A 15848-nucleotide genomic window follows, 5' to 3' on the forward strand; every position below is an offset into this window, starting at 1 on the left:
TTTCAAGCACCAAAAGGTGTATTATATATATCAACAGGAATATTAGCCTTACTTTTCCTTTGTCTGCACTTCTTGAGCAATCTATTGTAATTACTGAAGTGCCCTGAAGCAAGTAAGTGAATTCTAACCAGATTCAGTGAAGTCGTTCTGCTGTTGACCCCTATAACTGATTTCCTCAGAGAGAAGCAAATAAAATTGAATTTTACCTCAGGGATCAATAAATCCTTCCATTATCTATACAGCTTATCCTTAGAGGCTGTAGTGGGGGCACTGGAGCCAATCCCAGTTTATACTGGGTGAGATGGGGGGGGGGTGGCCCCTGGATCACAGGACTGACACATATAGAAAAACTATTTGCATTCACACATACGGGCAAGTTAGAGTCACCACTTAACCTAACCTGCACGTCTTTGGGCTGTGGGAGGAAGCCAAAGTACCTGCAGAGAACACACACAAGCCCCTGGGGGAAGGGGGCCGGTGTAGGATCAGGGATCAGTAATGTGTAAGAATAATTAATTACCTTTTATTTGACTAACAGCTCAGATGGAGGATTTTTACTCGAAGGTAAAGCGTGGCAGTTTGTGTCTTTGAATAAACTACCTTATATGTGGTTTGGTGTTACAGGTGAGCAAAGCAGCCTGCATCCTCACCACTCAGCCTCTCATGAGGATCCTCAGGTCCAGGGAGGCTGCTGCCAGCGTCAACATCAAGACGTGGCCCACGATCATCGATACAGGTGCTGGACTGAGATCTGATCAAATTAGAACAGTTAAGATGCAATAAGTGGCAATAAGTGTGGCATTGCGCAGTGCTTTTATGGAACATTTGAGGGGGAGCATTGATTTTGAGACAAAAAAAAAAAAGATTCCCCCTCTGGCCACAAGGTGTCCTGTTTACATATCTGTATGCTGGGGAACCCTAATGCAGACTGAAGGCTACTTCTTCTTATGACATAGGTGTGATGAGTTAAAGAAAAATTTGTAGCTTATCAACTGTGCAGTGAAACGCCACAATTACCAGGTTGCAGCTCATTTCCAATAGTGAAGAAATAACACCAACAGTAACACAATGAAAATGTGATTTATGATGTCCAGTAAAATAATATCATGAATCCACTTCCTTCTTCTCACAGATGATCTCCCCAGAAAGCGGCCTCCACACATTTATAAACCCCCCACAGCCGAGATGCTGGCCTACCTGGACTTCAGTGTGTCCACCACAGGCATGCTGACGGGAGTCAAGGTAAGTTACACTCACTAATCATATCATATATAACGTGAAGCGTTCATTAAAGATGAAGTCCCTGCAGCCAGAGGGACTTAAATGTGTTTTGCTTACTTACTACAGCCTCTAAAAGCCTGTTTTCACATCAGTCTCTTGATAGACAAATGATCCTCTGTATATTTGAAGGTCTCTGTGTGTGTGTGTGTGTGTGTGTGTGTGTGTATGAGTATTGTTTTATTGTGAAAGCCAATCATGGTCCATTATGCAACCTACACCAGTGTGATGTGGAAATCTGAAGCCTGCAGTGCACAAACACTGATAATGGACATTTCAGTGAAGTAGGACACGTCTGGTCTCCAACAGTTGATAACATATTTGCATTCTGTTTTGACTTAATGGATCAGCAATAAGACGTCATTGTCATTTTAAACATTTTTAACAAGGAAGTAAAACTTGTTGGGGGTGGGAAACTGCATCACATACAAATTAGTATTCAAACAGATCATTTTTTATGTGTATTAAAGATTAATACTTGAACCAAATCGTGCTTATGAAGGAAAGATACATGAAGCAACTGTACATTGTTGTCATTGAATGTATTTAGAGGTGTGGTTAGATATACTGAAAGAAATGTTAATGCTCTTCGATGTTGAACACATGAATTATCGTTTGAATTTACCAGGCTAAATATAAGCACGAAAAAGTTGATATCCTTATGTTATTACATGTCACAGACACAGCACATGAAGAGCATTCGTGTGTGTCCTATTTGCAGCACAAGGGCTCTTGCCGCACTCGTTCTTACTGTGGAGGTTTGATGAGTTTTTGTTTATTTCCTGTCAGATGTCTCATGCTGCAGTCAGTACTCTGTGCCGCTCCATTAAGCTGCAGTGTGAGCTCTACTCCTCACGCCAAATAGCCATCTGCCTGGACCCGTACTGTGGCCTGGGCTTCGTCCTGTGGTGCCTCTCCAGGTAACACACACACCCACGCACACACACACAGGCTCGATATCCTATTTCATTTAACACACTGTCCCTGAAATAAGTGGTGTTGTTGCAGTAACGAGTGTGTTTTTTTGGACCAGTGTTTACTCAGGTCACCAGTCCATCCTTATCCCTCCCCTGGAGCTGGAGAGCTCACTGCCTCTGTGGCTGAGCACGCTCAGTCAGTACAAGATCAGAGACACCTTCTGCTCCTACTCTGTCATGGAGCTCTGCACCAAAGGCCTGGGCACCCAGACAGAGATGCTGAAGGTCAGATCACCCTCACACACACCCGGAATAATCTGCCACATGTGGTGACTGCTCGATCATTTCCGCCGTTGCTCTAATAATAACAACAGAGTGATCAATTGGTTGCACAGGAATCTCATCTGCTTCGAAGGCAACTGATAAACACTGTCTAATTAAATTGTTTAAAGATTGTTTTTATTCATTTTTATGCCTCTATTAGTGAGGTGGCAGGTAAGAGATGCAGTTCATGGTAGACCAAATTATTTTTATTACAGGTGTACTGAGAACAACAAAATTAGACTTTGTCAGATTTAGTTACCGAACAGACCTGTATGTAATGGACATGTGAATCAAAGACTATAAAAATAGAAAGTACATTGTTAACACTTTCAGACCGTGCAAACCAGACCGTTCTACTTTAAAGTTATAGATCCGGTTCTTGTGGTTCAGTGTTGCTCAATATCTCTGCTCACTCTGTTAGTGTTTCAAAGCACTTTGGATAGAAATGTCCACTAATGCTGAGTTCAAGTTTGTGCCAAGATCACTCCTCGCTTAACGTTTAGAAGTGTGAATGACCTTTAGCCGTGCGTGTCTCCAGGCGCGGGGTCTGAATCTGTCGTGCGTGCGGAGCTGTGTGGTGATCGCAGAGGAGCGTCCTCGCCTCGCTCTCTCGCAGTCCTTCTCCAAACTCTTCAAAGATCTTGGCCTGTCGCCGCGCGCTGTCAGCACCGCCTTCGGCTCTAGGGTCAACCTGGCCATCTGCCTGCAGGTCGGTTTCACACTGACACTCTGTCCTCTTATGAGTTCACTCTGCATTATTATTATTATTTTCCCTAATTCAACTCATTTGTGTGTGTCTCTGTCTATCCACCTTTTTATTTTTGTATTTTTCTTCTTTATTCGACTCTTCTAATGACCCATTCAAAGCTTCAGGTTTCAGATTTCTCGCATATCAGGGTGTTCATTTTCCTCTGTTTGTCTTCAGGGCACTGCTGGACCAGACCCCTCCACCGTCTATGTTGACATGAAGTCTCTGCGTCACGACAGGTAAAACTGAAAACTCCAAATGACGAACACTAATGGGTCAGTCAGATTGAACAGAATGATTGACAGGCCATCTTTTGTCCGTGTCCTTCAGGGTGAGGCTGGTGGAACGAGGAGCGCCACAGAGTCTTCCACTCATGGAGTCAGGCACTGTAAGTATTGATTATTGACTAAAATGACTTGTGTGCGTAATGCTCTCACTGGCCACAAACACAGAGGGGTAATGGAAGTGGTTCTAAAGCTAAACTCTCCTCTAATTGTTCCCCTCTAAGATCCTACCAGGAGTCAGGGTCATCATAGTCAACCCAGAGACCCGAGGCCCGCTGGGAGATTCACATCTTGGAGAGGTGAGTATTGAGTGATATCTAAACAGAGTGAAGAAAGCACATTAATCAATGTGTCAACCTGTTTGCTCAGACTTTGGAGTTCCCACAAATACAGTAAAATACTCCAGGCCTCATTCCCCTTGTTGTTTTGTCTTTGCTCAGATCTGGGTGAACAGCCCTCACAGTGCCAGTGGCTACTACACCATCTATGGGGAGGAGAGCCTGCAGGCGGATCATTTCAACACCAGGCTCAGCTTTGGGGAGCCCCACACTCTGTGGGCCAGGACCGGCTACCTGGGCTTCATCAAGAGGACTGAGCTACTGGACGCAAGCGGAGGTGAGGAGACGTTTGGCAGAAGTTTATTTCTTTTGCCTTTGCTGCTTGGGGTGGGCGATTTCAGCATGATTCACTATCACAATATGTATAGTTTTATATTGTGACATCAACATATTTCACAATAATGTTACATTTCTAAAAAATCTACTGAAAAATTGTTGAGAGCTAAATTAACCAAGATGGAATGTTTATTTTGTTTAATCCAGTGACGTCAATATCTGAAAAATTAAGGCACATCATCACATTGATGCAAAAATCATCAAAATATAACATTGGTTTAAAGCATTTACCCTCCCTGATTTGTAACATTATCCTCTGTGGTGAAATATATTAAAGAGATAGTTACCACAACATGAACAGAAGGGTAAAATATCTAAAGGTAGACAAATTTATATTGTTTCACAGCATATATTCTCATCCCACCCACCCACCCACCCCAAGTTAAGTCACTTACTATAAGGCATTTAATACTTTTGCTCTTTTCTGCTACAGATCGTCATGACGCCCTGTTTGTGGTGGGCTCCCTCGATGAAACGTTGGAGTTGAGGGGGCTACGCTATCACCCCATCGACATCGAGACGTCTGTGTCCCGAGCTCACCGCAGTATCGCAGAAAGGTGAAATTCTTCCATCAGTATCGATCACTTTCATGATTTATGCTTTTTACTGTTCTGTTTTATTTACACACTTAGAGCCACGCCTCACCTGTGGGTCACACGCTAGCGTTAGAAAACTTGACTGAATTCTGTCTGTGCTCCACACACACGTCTCACTCCTCAGTGCCGTGTTCACGTGGACCAACCTGCTGGTGGTGGTGGCGGAGCTGAGCGGCTCGGAGCAGGAGGCCTTGGACCTGGTGCCCCTCGTCACCAATGTGGTCCTGGAGGAGCACCACCTCATCGTCGGGGTGGTGGTCATCGTGGACCCCGGGGTGATTCCCATCAACTCCAGAGGAGAGAAGCAGAGGATGCACCTGCGAGACTCCTTCCTGGCAGACCAGCTGGACCCCATCTACGTGGCCTACAACATGTGATCGCCCTTCAACCGATGAAAATGCAGAAAACTGAGCCAGGCTCTGAGAACAGACTTGAGGGAGGAGGACTTCGGGCTGCGTTCAGTAGCAACTCCGATGTTAAACCTCAGACACAGATTTTAAAACATCAAACAATGTGGGGATGCGAGTACAGTACGAGTACTGTAAAGAGAATGCGCTTCCCTCTTAGAAACTGTTCTTTGCTTCCACCTGCTCAATCGCTGCAGTCCAGGTTCACTTAGATTTCTACTGAAGCGGAAGGATGTTTCCTCTCCTCTTGAAAGTAGATCTGTCTGTCAACTGGAGGAAATTTGATCTACATCCTCATTGTGCATCCCACTTCTCCCTCATAGCCGCAATTCATGTTTTTTAAAGACATTTTTAATTCCATACTTATATCAAAGAAAGAAATCCTCCCCTCCTTCCATTCCTTGGTTTTTATCCTGAACCTTTAATCCTTGTGTGCTTGTGTTTTTTAACCCCCTCGATTCTTGAAGGCAGGATGGCGAACTGGAACTGCTGAGAGGAGCTGGAACTTTCCCCTCTTGCACTTTAAGTCCTCGCACCTCTGAGTCCACTTCCTGTCTCACCTGCCTCAAGGGGACAACCCCCCCCTCCACCACCACCATGTTTGCTGCTTTCACGAGAGCAAATCCACATCAGTATTAAAAAGTGCCACCAGCAAGTGCAGCCGTTCCGACGTGCTGCTCTTCCTACCAGGTGCACCATGGCTCTCACTTCCCATCTGTATCAGCAGACATGCTGTCGGCGCTCACACATTACAAAATCTTGAATCATTTGTTGGTGTGGGAAAAGAAAGACTCGCTTCATAAACATCAAACCTGGATATTAAAGATGATCTTTGACACGCAGAAACACAGACTCATTTTCGGTGTGAATAGGAGTTGGTCCGTTAGATAGTTCTTATGATTATGAAGTACTAATATGGTTTTTTTTTTTTAAAGCACCAATTTCAGAAGAAGAGGGGAAGCTACTCCTGGTGTTTAGGTGTGCATGCTAATTTGGAGTGCAGTCAGTGTCATCATGCGGGCCGAAAAAAGAAACAGAAAAAAAAAAAATTAGCCAAGGAGTCGCACAGCAGCGGGTTGGTTGGTTCAGCAGAGCGAATGCTGAATCTTTAGACAGAGCTCAGCCCCAGTTTGTGCCTCGCATTACATTCGAGTCACGGAGCCAAGCGTCAGTTCCTCTGAAAAATCAAAACCTGGTTTACTTTGAAAAACCCACAAGATCTTCTAACAACACTTATTGTTGCTCTGAAGGTATTTCCAGAGTCCCCAAAGACTAGATGTAAAAATACTCTGAGTGATAAAAAAATATTTTTAAATTCTTTCTCAAGTTGCGATGGTACTTTTTTTTTCTTCTGGAAATTACGTATTGCCTTCATTTTTTTATTTGTAAACACAAGCAAAATATTGTATGAAAATATAATTAAGTATTAATATTGAAAAGAAGGAAATAATTAATGAATTCATTTTTTTGTTGTGCAGTGGAAGGAATTTATTTTTCATGCAGATGGTCAGAAGAGTCTTTGAGGTTTCAGGGAAATGTTGTTAAACAACCTTCTGGGTTTTTCAGAGATCAGAGGGTTACTTATTTTTGGTGAAATCGGCCGGTTGGCGCTGTGAATTGGATGTAAATGCACAAACTGGGGCTACGCAGAGCAGAGCAGGCAAAATGTAAGCTTCTTCACTTTGAAAACAACAGCTGGCAACAGAAACGGACACTTAATCGCTTGTTGCAGAGCTTTCGACTCATCAGGCTTCATCTGCAGGGGGAGTTTGCTCAGTTGTTTCATCAAAGTCAGTTCCATCAGCAAACTCCGCCTGCCAATGAGGACTGTGTAACACGGTCGAAAGCTCCAGAACAAGTGAGTAAGTTAACCTTGAGAGGAGATGTTGTTTGGTCTGCGTTTGTCAGGATAAGTCACCGGTCTCCTCGGTTGAACTGAAGTGAGTTACTAGCTTTTGATCCGTGTAGTTTCCCATGTTAAAGCAAAGAGCATCTTTCACCCAATGTTGAGAATCACAGTCGATTAGGTAAACGTAGATCATCAGAAGGCAAGTCAGTGCCTTTTTATTGCACCAGTTATGATTATGGACTGTTGAATTTCTAAAAAAATAAAGAGACAAAAAAAAGAATAAGATATCAAGAATGAGGACAGAGCTTTGCCTTACTAAACCTGTGGATTTTCAGTACTTTTTATGCTTCTTCCCTCATTTCTAGCTGTACTGTCAGTGTATTTAAAGAACAGTTCCACCATTTTTCCCCATGTGGAATTAGACGCCGGCTTATAACTCCAAACACTCTCATATCACATTTTTTAGAGGGGGGGGGGGGGGGTATCTTGTTCTTTTGCAAAGACATTTGCAGTCATGCCTTTCTCATTTCATCATCATTCAACCAATTCTATCTGAATGTCTGTAACACTGAAAAAAAAATAGAATTAGGAATGAACAACAATCAGTAAGCAACCCGTGATTTAAAAATGACAGAATCCTCCTTTAGAAAAATGGAGGCAATAAATGAGGGTGAGGATGTTGTCTGTATACTGTATTTTAGAGGTCAAATACTGTATTACTGGTGTTAATGTGTACATGAATATGAACTTTGTCCATAAAAACTTGACTGATCTTTCATACTTGACAGCATTTTTCTGCATCGTTAATTTATCACATTGCAAAAGAGAAAAAAAAAGGTTTCAGATTATTTTGGCAGGAACAATGTGCACTTTCCCAATATCATTTTGTCTGTGTGTGCGTGTGTGTGTGCGCGCGTGTGTGTGTGTAGGTATGTGTGTGTCCAGTTTAACAGTGATATTTGGCTTTTCTGGTGCAACAAGGTTTGACTTTTGTAAGAAAATAATCCCAGAATATTGAACCGTTTCTTTTTTTTTTAATGTCTTGTTTTTTTTTTTATGTCGCCTCCACTGTATTTTAGTTCTCTCCATCCACAATTGGAATTGAATATATTTTATAGAGGTTTCATCAATATTTTCATGATGTAATCTTTCTTTTAAAACTGCACGACTTCTGCAAACGGCTGATTTGATTTAGAAGCAGCTCGATTTACAGTACAACACATCAATAAACCACTTCTCAGTCAGTGACGGACACTGATGACATGTATGCGAGCCAGTATCTGGGGCACGTTAGAGTTACTCATCAATATCAAAGTGAAGCTTCTGAGCTACTGTGTGATAAATGCTTTGTTGCAACTGTTTCACTCCGACAAGTTTTAATAAAGTTTTATAATTTCCTCTTGGCCTTCAAGCCTTTTCAATAGACATTGGTGCTACTCAGTGAGGGGAAACTGACAGACTTTTGTCCTCCAGTGTCATAACAAAGAAGATTTCTTCCTGGATGCCCTTTTTGTGTGAAAATAAGTCATTCTTTTTCCATGCCAACATCTTCAGATTTCACTCACTGTTCTGCTCTAAAGTTGTTCGTCATCACCAGTTTTCATCGGCTCTGATGAAAACTTCCTCAACGGGCAAAACTCCACACATCCTCCTCGTCCATTTCAATGTTTCTTTTCAGTTTTCAAGTTGTCGTGTTGTGAGGAATGGCGTGCATTTCAAACCTCCAAAGGTATTCTAAGCACAAAATGTAAATGTACATGTGAGGTATTGAAATTAGGATCTTTCACACACACACAAAAAAAACAAAAAAAAAACTCAAGGGCCCACAATGTATACCTCAACGACTGTCTGTTCACTATGCATTGTCGAGCTGCAGCAAAGACATTCTGAACTAGTCAATGGTGCGATAACTTCTAACAACATGTCTTACTTGACAAAAACACTGTCACACTGTCATTGGTTGTGTTTCATGTCAAATAAAGAAAAAAAAAAATCTTTTGTCATCATTTCTTGTTTTCCTTCCAAACGTTTCTGGAAGCTTCAGGAAGCAGCCGCAGCTTTAAAGGAAAAATAGCGTCTCACCCCCACCAGGTGTCAGTCTAGCTGCTTCAGCTGGACACAGGAGGCTTGCTCCCTCCATGTTGCTGTCATGGCCTAGTTTCTGTCAATTTTGACCACATCTACCAACAAATGTTCACATTTTTACCAGAACCTTCTGCTATGAAAATAGTAAAATAGTTTTATCCTGTTTACCATCGTACAAACCATGCTGCTGTGATTTAGATGCTTCAGTATTAGGCATTGTTTTCCATTATTTCTTCATGATATGAAAGTCTTTTGACACTAGCTTGAGTTGTCAAAAGTTACATTAGTGTTGCACGGTAATGCTGTTTTATTGCAGATTAATTTGGGATGTCTGCTCTGCTTTACTGTGCAACAGTGATGTGTGATGAATGCAGACGTGAGCTTCGCTTTGAGTTTCACGAGTCTGCTGTTTGACTTTCATGCCATTAATAAGATCAATACATCTGTTATACATGTTGGTAATCCATTGATAAATGTTCATGGGCTTGTCACCTTCTAGTAACCCATCCAGTCTCCCACTGTAGATGTTAATAAGTTGTTAACAGATGGATTTCAGTGCAGGTGTTTTTAAAAAGCTTTCCCGGAGGCCGAGGGCTCTAACAATCTAACATTGAAGGGGTCTTCTTAAATCATAAGTTCACTAAGCAGGCAAACTGAGTAGATAAATCCTTCTTATAAACCCTCAAACCCCGAATGACTGAGGCCTCAGTAGAAAGTGATGTATAATAATACTAGAACAGAAAAGCATCACTCTCACAATAAATATTCATAATTAAAGTTCTTAGTTCTCAATTATTTATCAAGTGACTCAAGTATTAAGTTTAACATAAAAAAACCCCAAAAAACTCAGCTAATCTTTTTTATCAGGACAGTGTGTGTGTGTGTGTGTGTGTGTGTGTGTGTGTGTGTGTTTGGTATGATCAGATCTGATTGACAGTGGCATCTCCAAGGCAACGTCTGTTAAATGTCATCACATTCTGATTCCAATACTCAAATGGCTGAAATCTGATTGGTCCATTAGTTCCACGGAATGTGACATCAGTGAGAAGAACGCAGCTCACTGTTCGTTCGTCACTCTGAGTGTGAAATAGCGACTGAAGTTCAGTTCGGATGTGACTCCTCTTGTTCTCTTGTTACTCACCACTTCAGCCTCAGAGCTGTCATTTGTTACTATGACAGCACGAGTGACACATTTGTGTCCTCCATTTTTTTTTTTTATCAACTGAGAGGAGCTCACCTCGTTATTCTTTCGATCTTACAAGTAATAACAAAAAACGATAGGTTAGATAAAACATCACAAATACATTTAAAGAAACCTACTAATCGTCTTTTTAAAAACTTTTTTCCACGTTATGTATGAGGTTTTCTAGAATCATTTATTCACTTTTAAACTTATTTCTAATATTCCTGTCTTTTATCTCATTAATGTCTTTAATTTATCCTCATAATCTACTTTATGAATATGTTTATACCATATTGACGACTATATTATCAGCACTCATGTATGTTGTGTTGTTATTAACCTGAGGTGTTATGTACAGTTACTTTTTAAATAAAGACAAAACACAAAGATAGAAATCTCTCATGTGAAATATCTGAACCAGAGATGCTGAGTGAGATACTTGGTTGTTGAGGCCATTTAACAGCCTCTCATAGATCTAACAGGTAAATCACACTGACTGATGATATAACCTAAACATAATCAAAACATTATTTGACGATTCATGATGAGTCAGTGGGACATTTCAGCACTAATCCAGTGGTGTTTGTGGCTGACTCACTGTGTGACTGTGACTGTCTGTTTGCAGCAGACGCTGATGCCGTCTGACTTGTCTTCAGCCAGCCTGCAAACCAGCTGGTTCTGGCGTGGACCGCCTGTGAGGAAGTCCCCACTCCGACCACATGAAACCTCTCCTCGTCCGAGCTGTAACACTGCAGGTGACCCCACTCTCACTCCAACACTGTAGTAGCCACTTCTCATTGTAGCTTGACAAGAATCTCCACTCACATCATATAAATCATCTTCTGTCACCAGGTGATCATGTTACGTGTTCTCCTGTCAATGAGCGCCACCTCAGCTTCCTGCAATCTGTTCATCTGTCTGCTAACAGCACTGGGCTTTTAAATTATGAATGGTCAATAAGACGTGCATTAATACTTTACAGAGTGATAAGCAATTATATATGAGAGCAACATTTAAAAACACAGGCAACACTTTACTTGAACCACCGTCCCCCCACTAAACAATTATAAGCACTTTATAAACAATGATAAATGATTTATGACAATTTAATGTAGTTGAAAGCAGATAAAAATGATCAATACTGTATATCAATAAGTGTTTAAAATGCACTTATGTATCTGCTTACAACCACACTGTAGTACATTAGAAACCATCTATCAAATCCTTACATGAGGCTAACAAATGCCAAAGAGGGAGACTCAAAGTAACGAGAATAAAGTTGATTAAAGTGGAATGAGATGAAATAAAATACAAATACTGATATAAAGAGAGACAAGGAGTACAATCAGAGGCCTGCTCCTCCCAAACTCCCAAAGAGGTGAGTTTACCAGACCTCTGTAGCCCGTTCCTCATCTCTGCTCAACGTAATACTAGTACTACTACTACTACTAGCAACTACTACTGTTATTACTACAAGTATTACTAGTACTTATTACTGATACTACTATTACTACTACTACTACTACTACTACTGGTACTTCTACAGTGAGAATCTAGTCAAGTTGCCTTGTGGGTGATGTAGGCGCCAGGTTTGGACCAGGAAGAAGAATGTATGGGAAAAACAAAGGATGTCTCTGGTTCTGCTGCATCGATTTTCATACTTTTTAAAAACTGTCCATCGTGACATGTGATAAAGAGCAAGAGGCTGAATCTGTGTTTAGAAAAGAGAATTTTAATTTCAAAGGACATCTTGGTTGAGTAAAGGTTAACTTGTTGTAAAATGGAACCGTCTTCCTGCCAAGTGAGTTTTTATACTGACCACTGCCGTTGGTGCTCTCCCATCCAGTGATGAAATGGTGGCTGAAACTGAGGGCGAATTCTCGTCGTGAGAGCAGAGAGGCTGTACATGGTTAGTGAAGCTGAAGGAGAGCAGAGGTGTGTTTTGACTTCACTGATCTCAGCATGATCTCCTGGAGCAGATAATATTTTAAGTCCTGCCACCACACAGAAAACGACTTCTGCCGATCCGTCTGGACACAAAATGGCACAAACGGACTGTTTATGACTCTGACTGCTTTTGTTTCTTGTCCACTGGCAGCCCCTTCTCCTTTACAACCCAGACCAGCTGTCCATTCCCCATCTTAAATAGCACAAATAGGTTGGTGTGAGAAGAGGCCGAAAACAGCCAACATTTGACAACCTCTGTTTAAACATCCTGATGAACACACATTTACAGATATTCATATATGTGAATGGAGAAATTGTAAAATATGAGCACTTCTGGACAAGAAAACAGTAAATAGTGTAAATCACCACGACGCAGACCTGCTATTAAGTCGGGTCAAACAAGGTCAACTCACAGCAGCATTTCTCAGTCTAAATTCATGGTTATTTAATCTCTAAGACCCCCATAACTGAAGATGCACTGTTTGTTACAGGTAATGTGTCTCCTGCAACCCAGATTCTACCTATCTATCATTACAGTAACCTATAAAACCTCCATTAGTCAAACACTATACAGACGAGGAAATACGGCCCTTAAATCTAGTGTACGACGTCCCTGTTAGACGCCTGCTCTTCATTAGACAGCTTTCATTTGTCTTAAATATGACTGTGTGGGTCTTTTTGTTGTCATGACATACACGTCTGTTGATACACAGTTGATTTGGCCTCTGTCAGTTGTTTCAGGTTGTTCATTTATTAACTCTCATACAAAGCTGTTGCTTGGCAGACATCTTTTGAAATGCTGCTTCATCAGGTTATCAATTCACTTCAGAATCAAAGTTTTCCAAAAATGTGCTAAGATTATTTTGTCTGATTCTTGTGCATAAACACAGAGCAAGTTACATAAAACTAAACTACTCACATGTGGCTGGTCACAGTGTGTTTACCTCTTGATTTACTTTTGTGGTAAAACCATTCAAATGTTTGTCAGGTACATGTTAAAATATGCAAACTGACCCATCAATGTTAATTACAAAACAATGTGTGGACTTCTTTAAGTTTGCTAACATTGGTCAACTTGCATTAATAGATTGTGTGTCGCAAAAGTTACATGGTGTCGCTTTAAATAGGCCCATTACTCAGACAGAAGGAGGATTGCTATTGAATGTAAAAGTTGGTGACTTATTTGGATTCTTCTGTGGTCAGTGAACATCTCAAACACTCTCCCTACTGTTACTGCACACACTGTAGATAACAGTTGGCTGCTCTCTTAAGAAGTAGCTCAGTATTTTATAGAAAAAAGTGAAAAAAGAGTCACAAGCACGTACAAAAAGCTACTGGGTCGTTAGTTCCTCCTCTGCCTCTGGTCCTGGATTTCTTCATCATGCCCCTGGTGGTTTAGTTTAAACTTCTGAGGGCACTTTTTGACTGCAAACAAACTCAATAAAACACCATTTTCTTCCAGAAAAATGACGTCATATCCACCTTTAGCTGGTTTTTGCATCAAAAGTGAGATGAGCTCACGACAAAACACAATAAAACTGAACACATACGCCTGCATGTGATTATGTTACTGTAGCTGAGTTAATTTACCAAAAGAAACAAGATCTACAGAAACCAAATTCATGTCAGCTCTTCATTCACACATTACATAACAACAAAAGACAGGGGGGCAGGTTACCAGATTAAGAGCTGCATAATTGCATGTTAATTTGTGCTATTAAAGAGCAGAGGAGGGCAGCAGGCTGATGCAGGGGCTATAAATGAAATCAGTGTGAAAAGAGGTGTTTTAGAATATCCACATGTGGGTGATGTGTGATATCTGATGGCCAGAATAAAATCTTAAATGTCACATGGTACGTTTTTGGACGCATGTGGCAAAGGGAGGTTTTTATTCCAACGCGGACTAAATGCAAAATGTGAATTGAAACAATGAAAATAAATTCGTGCAGTGGCCTTCTGGAAGCTGCCTCTGACTGAATGCCCACAGCCTGACAGCCAGCAAATTCCTGCACTACAAACTGACCGCACTGAACGCACAGTGAGCCAATGCGTTTTGTCAGAAAAACCTTGCGCGTGTTTTCTGTGAACAATCACAGCCAGGCTCGTCTCCAAGCTCCAGGGGAGCTCCATCCTGCGAGCCTCGCTCTGAGGTTTAAAGGCTGCAGGCCTAAATGACCTTTACGATTTTACCAAACGCACTCGCCGACACTCCCTCACATTCTGCTGAGAGTCATCAATTATGCAGGGAAACTGCTCGAGCTGAGGGGGAAGACAGCAGCAACAATATGGCGACAACCGCAGTTTCTCCCCAATCTTTCCCACATCTGCAGTCCTCAAACGGCTTCCCGAGTTCATTGTAACGCTTACAAAGTGAGTACCCTTCATTTATAATCGTGTGAGAAAACGGTGCATGTGTTGTTGGGTGAAGGCAGATTTTCTCTCCGTCGGTATCCTTGCGTAAATGTCGCAGAGCCGCGCACTGCCCCGCATCTTTTTTTTTTTGGAGCGGGATGGAACAGGGTGTCTGCGCTCGCTGAGCATCTTTCGGCAGGCAGGGCTGGAAAAAACAAAACACCAGAGATTATCGTTCGCTTGATGTGAATATCGAGGAATTTGTCGGATTAACTGTTTCTTCGAGCATCCGAGGCACTTATTAGACATTTGCGTGAGAAAATGCCTCGTAGAGGAGGCTCCAGGTAGGGCGCTCCTGCCCCCGAAAAAAGACCCTAAAACTACCGATTTTTTTTTGTCAAATTCAGGTCTGTATTTTTGCTTTTTTTTTTTTTTATACCCTCTGGACGACAGGATGATGCTCTTGAAACACCATAAGGCTTCGAAAAAGGGGCTGATGCTATGTGAGTAGCCTGATCCTCCTTCCATCATCAATAGCCAAGAAATGTACATTCCTCTAAGTGATTTTGGTGTGGCAGCACCGTGGCTGTTCTCTAATCGTCTTATTTGTCATGTTTCGTGTCATGTTGCAGACTGAGTGTGTGTGTTTTTTTATGCCGTTGTCTTGCTTCATACTCCGGGCTATCTTGAGCACAGATAGAGCCCTTATTGATTTGGCAGTCGACATGGCTTCGCGGGTGTGGTGCAGATCCTTCAAGGCAACGCGCAAAAACGCACAGAATATCCCCGGGAAAAAAAGCAGAATCATTTGTTTGACGTTTTGCTGAATACCAAGAGGGACGTATTGCTCTGATTTCTTCTGATACATCGACATCACACTTGTTACTTTGACAAATCCACGGTTGCGTTTAGCACAGCGTGACATTTTCAACATACAACCACCCACTGCAGCAGTAGTGCTTCGGCCAATTTGATTGTAGCGGGCCACTTCTCTGCGCAATGTAACCTCCTGCTTCTCTCTGAGGCCGAGCAGGACTTTTCTATTCAATGAAATCTAGCAGAAACAAAAGGCACATAATGGCGTCCTCGGGCCCTCCTTCTTAATTATCAGGTTTAGTAAACAAGTCTCCATATCCTGCCCCGTCCCTGAAAACTAGAAAATGACTTAGAAGATGCCAAAATGCGCCTTTTTACTCTGTGACAA

At 41.8% G+C, this 15848-nt stretch overlaps 1 protein-coding gene across 1 annotated transcript in view; it reads left to right on the plus strand.

Annotated features, from left to right (window-relative positions):
- dip2ba (disco-interacting protein 2 homolog Ba) overlaps nucleotides 1-6511 on the plus strand; it is a 40176-nt gene extending 33665 nt beyond the window's left edge. Inside the window, exons 28-38 of the mRNA XM_070839146.1 lie at nucleotides 625-736; nucleotides 1133-1242; nucleotides 2068-2198; nucleotides 2312-2480; nucleotides 3058-3228; nucleotides 3445-3506; nucleotides 3598-3655; nucleotides 3776-3850; nucleotides 3992-4166; nucleotides 4659-4782; nucleotides 4946-6511. Coding sequence (XP_070695247.1) covers nucleotides 625-736; nucleotides 1133-1242; nucleotides 2068-2198; nucleotides 2312-2480; nucleotides 3058-3228; nucleotides 3445-3506; nucleotides 3598-3655; nucleotides 3776-3850; nucleotides 3992-4166; nucleotides 4659-4782; nucleotides 4946-5198 — 1440 coding nt within the window. The 3' untranslated portion in view covers nucleotides 5199-6511. The remainder of the gene's footprint in view (nucleotides 1-624; nucleotides 737-1132; nucleotides 1243-2067; nucleotides 2199-2311; nucleotides 2481-3057; nucleotides 3229-3444; nucleotides 3507-3597; nucleotides 3656-3775; nucleotides 3851-3991; nucleotides 4167-4658; nucleotides 4783-4945) is intronic.
- Nucleotides 6512-15848: the final 9337 nt, after the last annotated feature.

The sequence above is a fragment of the Pempheris klunzingeri genome, chromosome 11 (genome assembly GCF_042242105.1).
Source record: "Pempheris klunzingeri isolate RE-2024b chromosome 11, fPemKlu1.hap1, whole genome shotgun sequence".
In the NCBI taxonomy this organism is placed as follows: Eukaryota; Metazoa; Chordata; class Actinopteri; order Acropomatiformes; family Pempheridae; genus Pempheris; species Pempheris klunzingeri.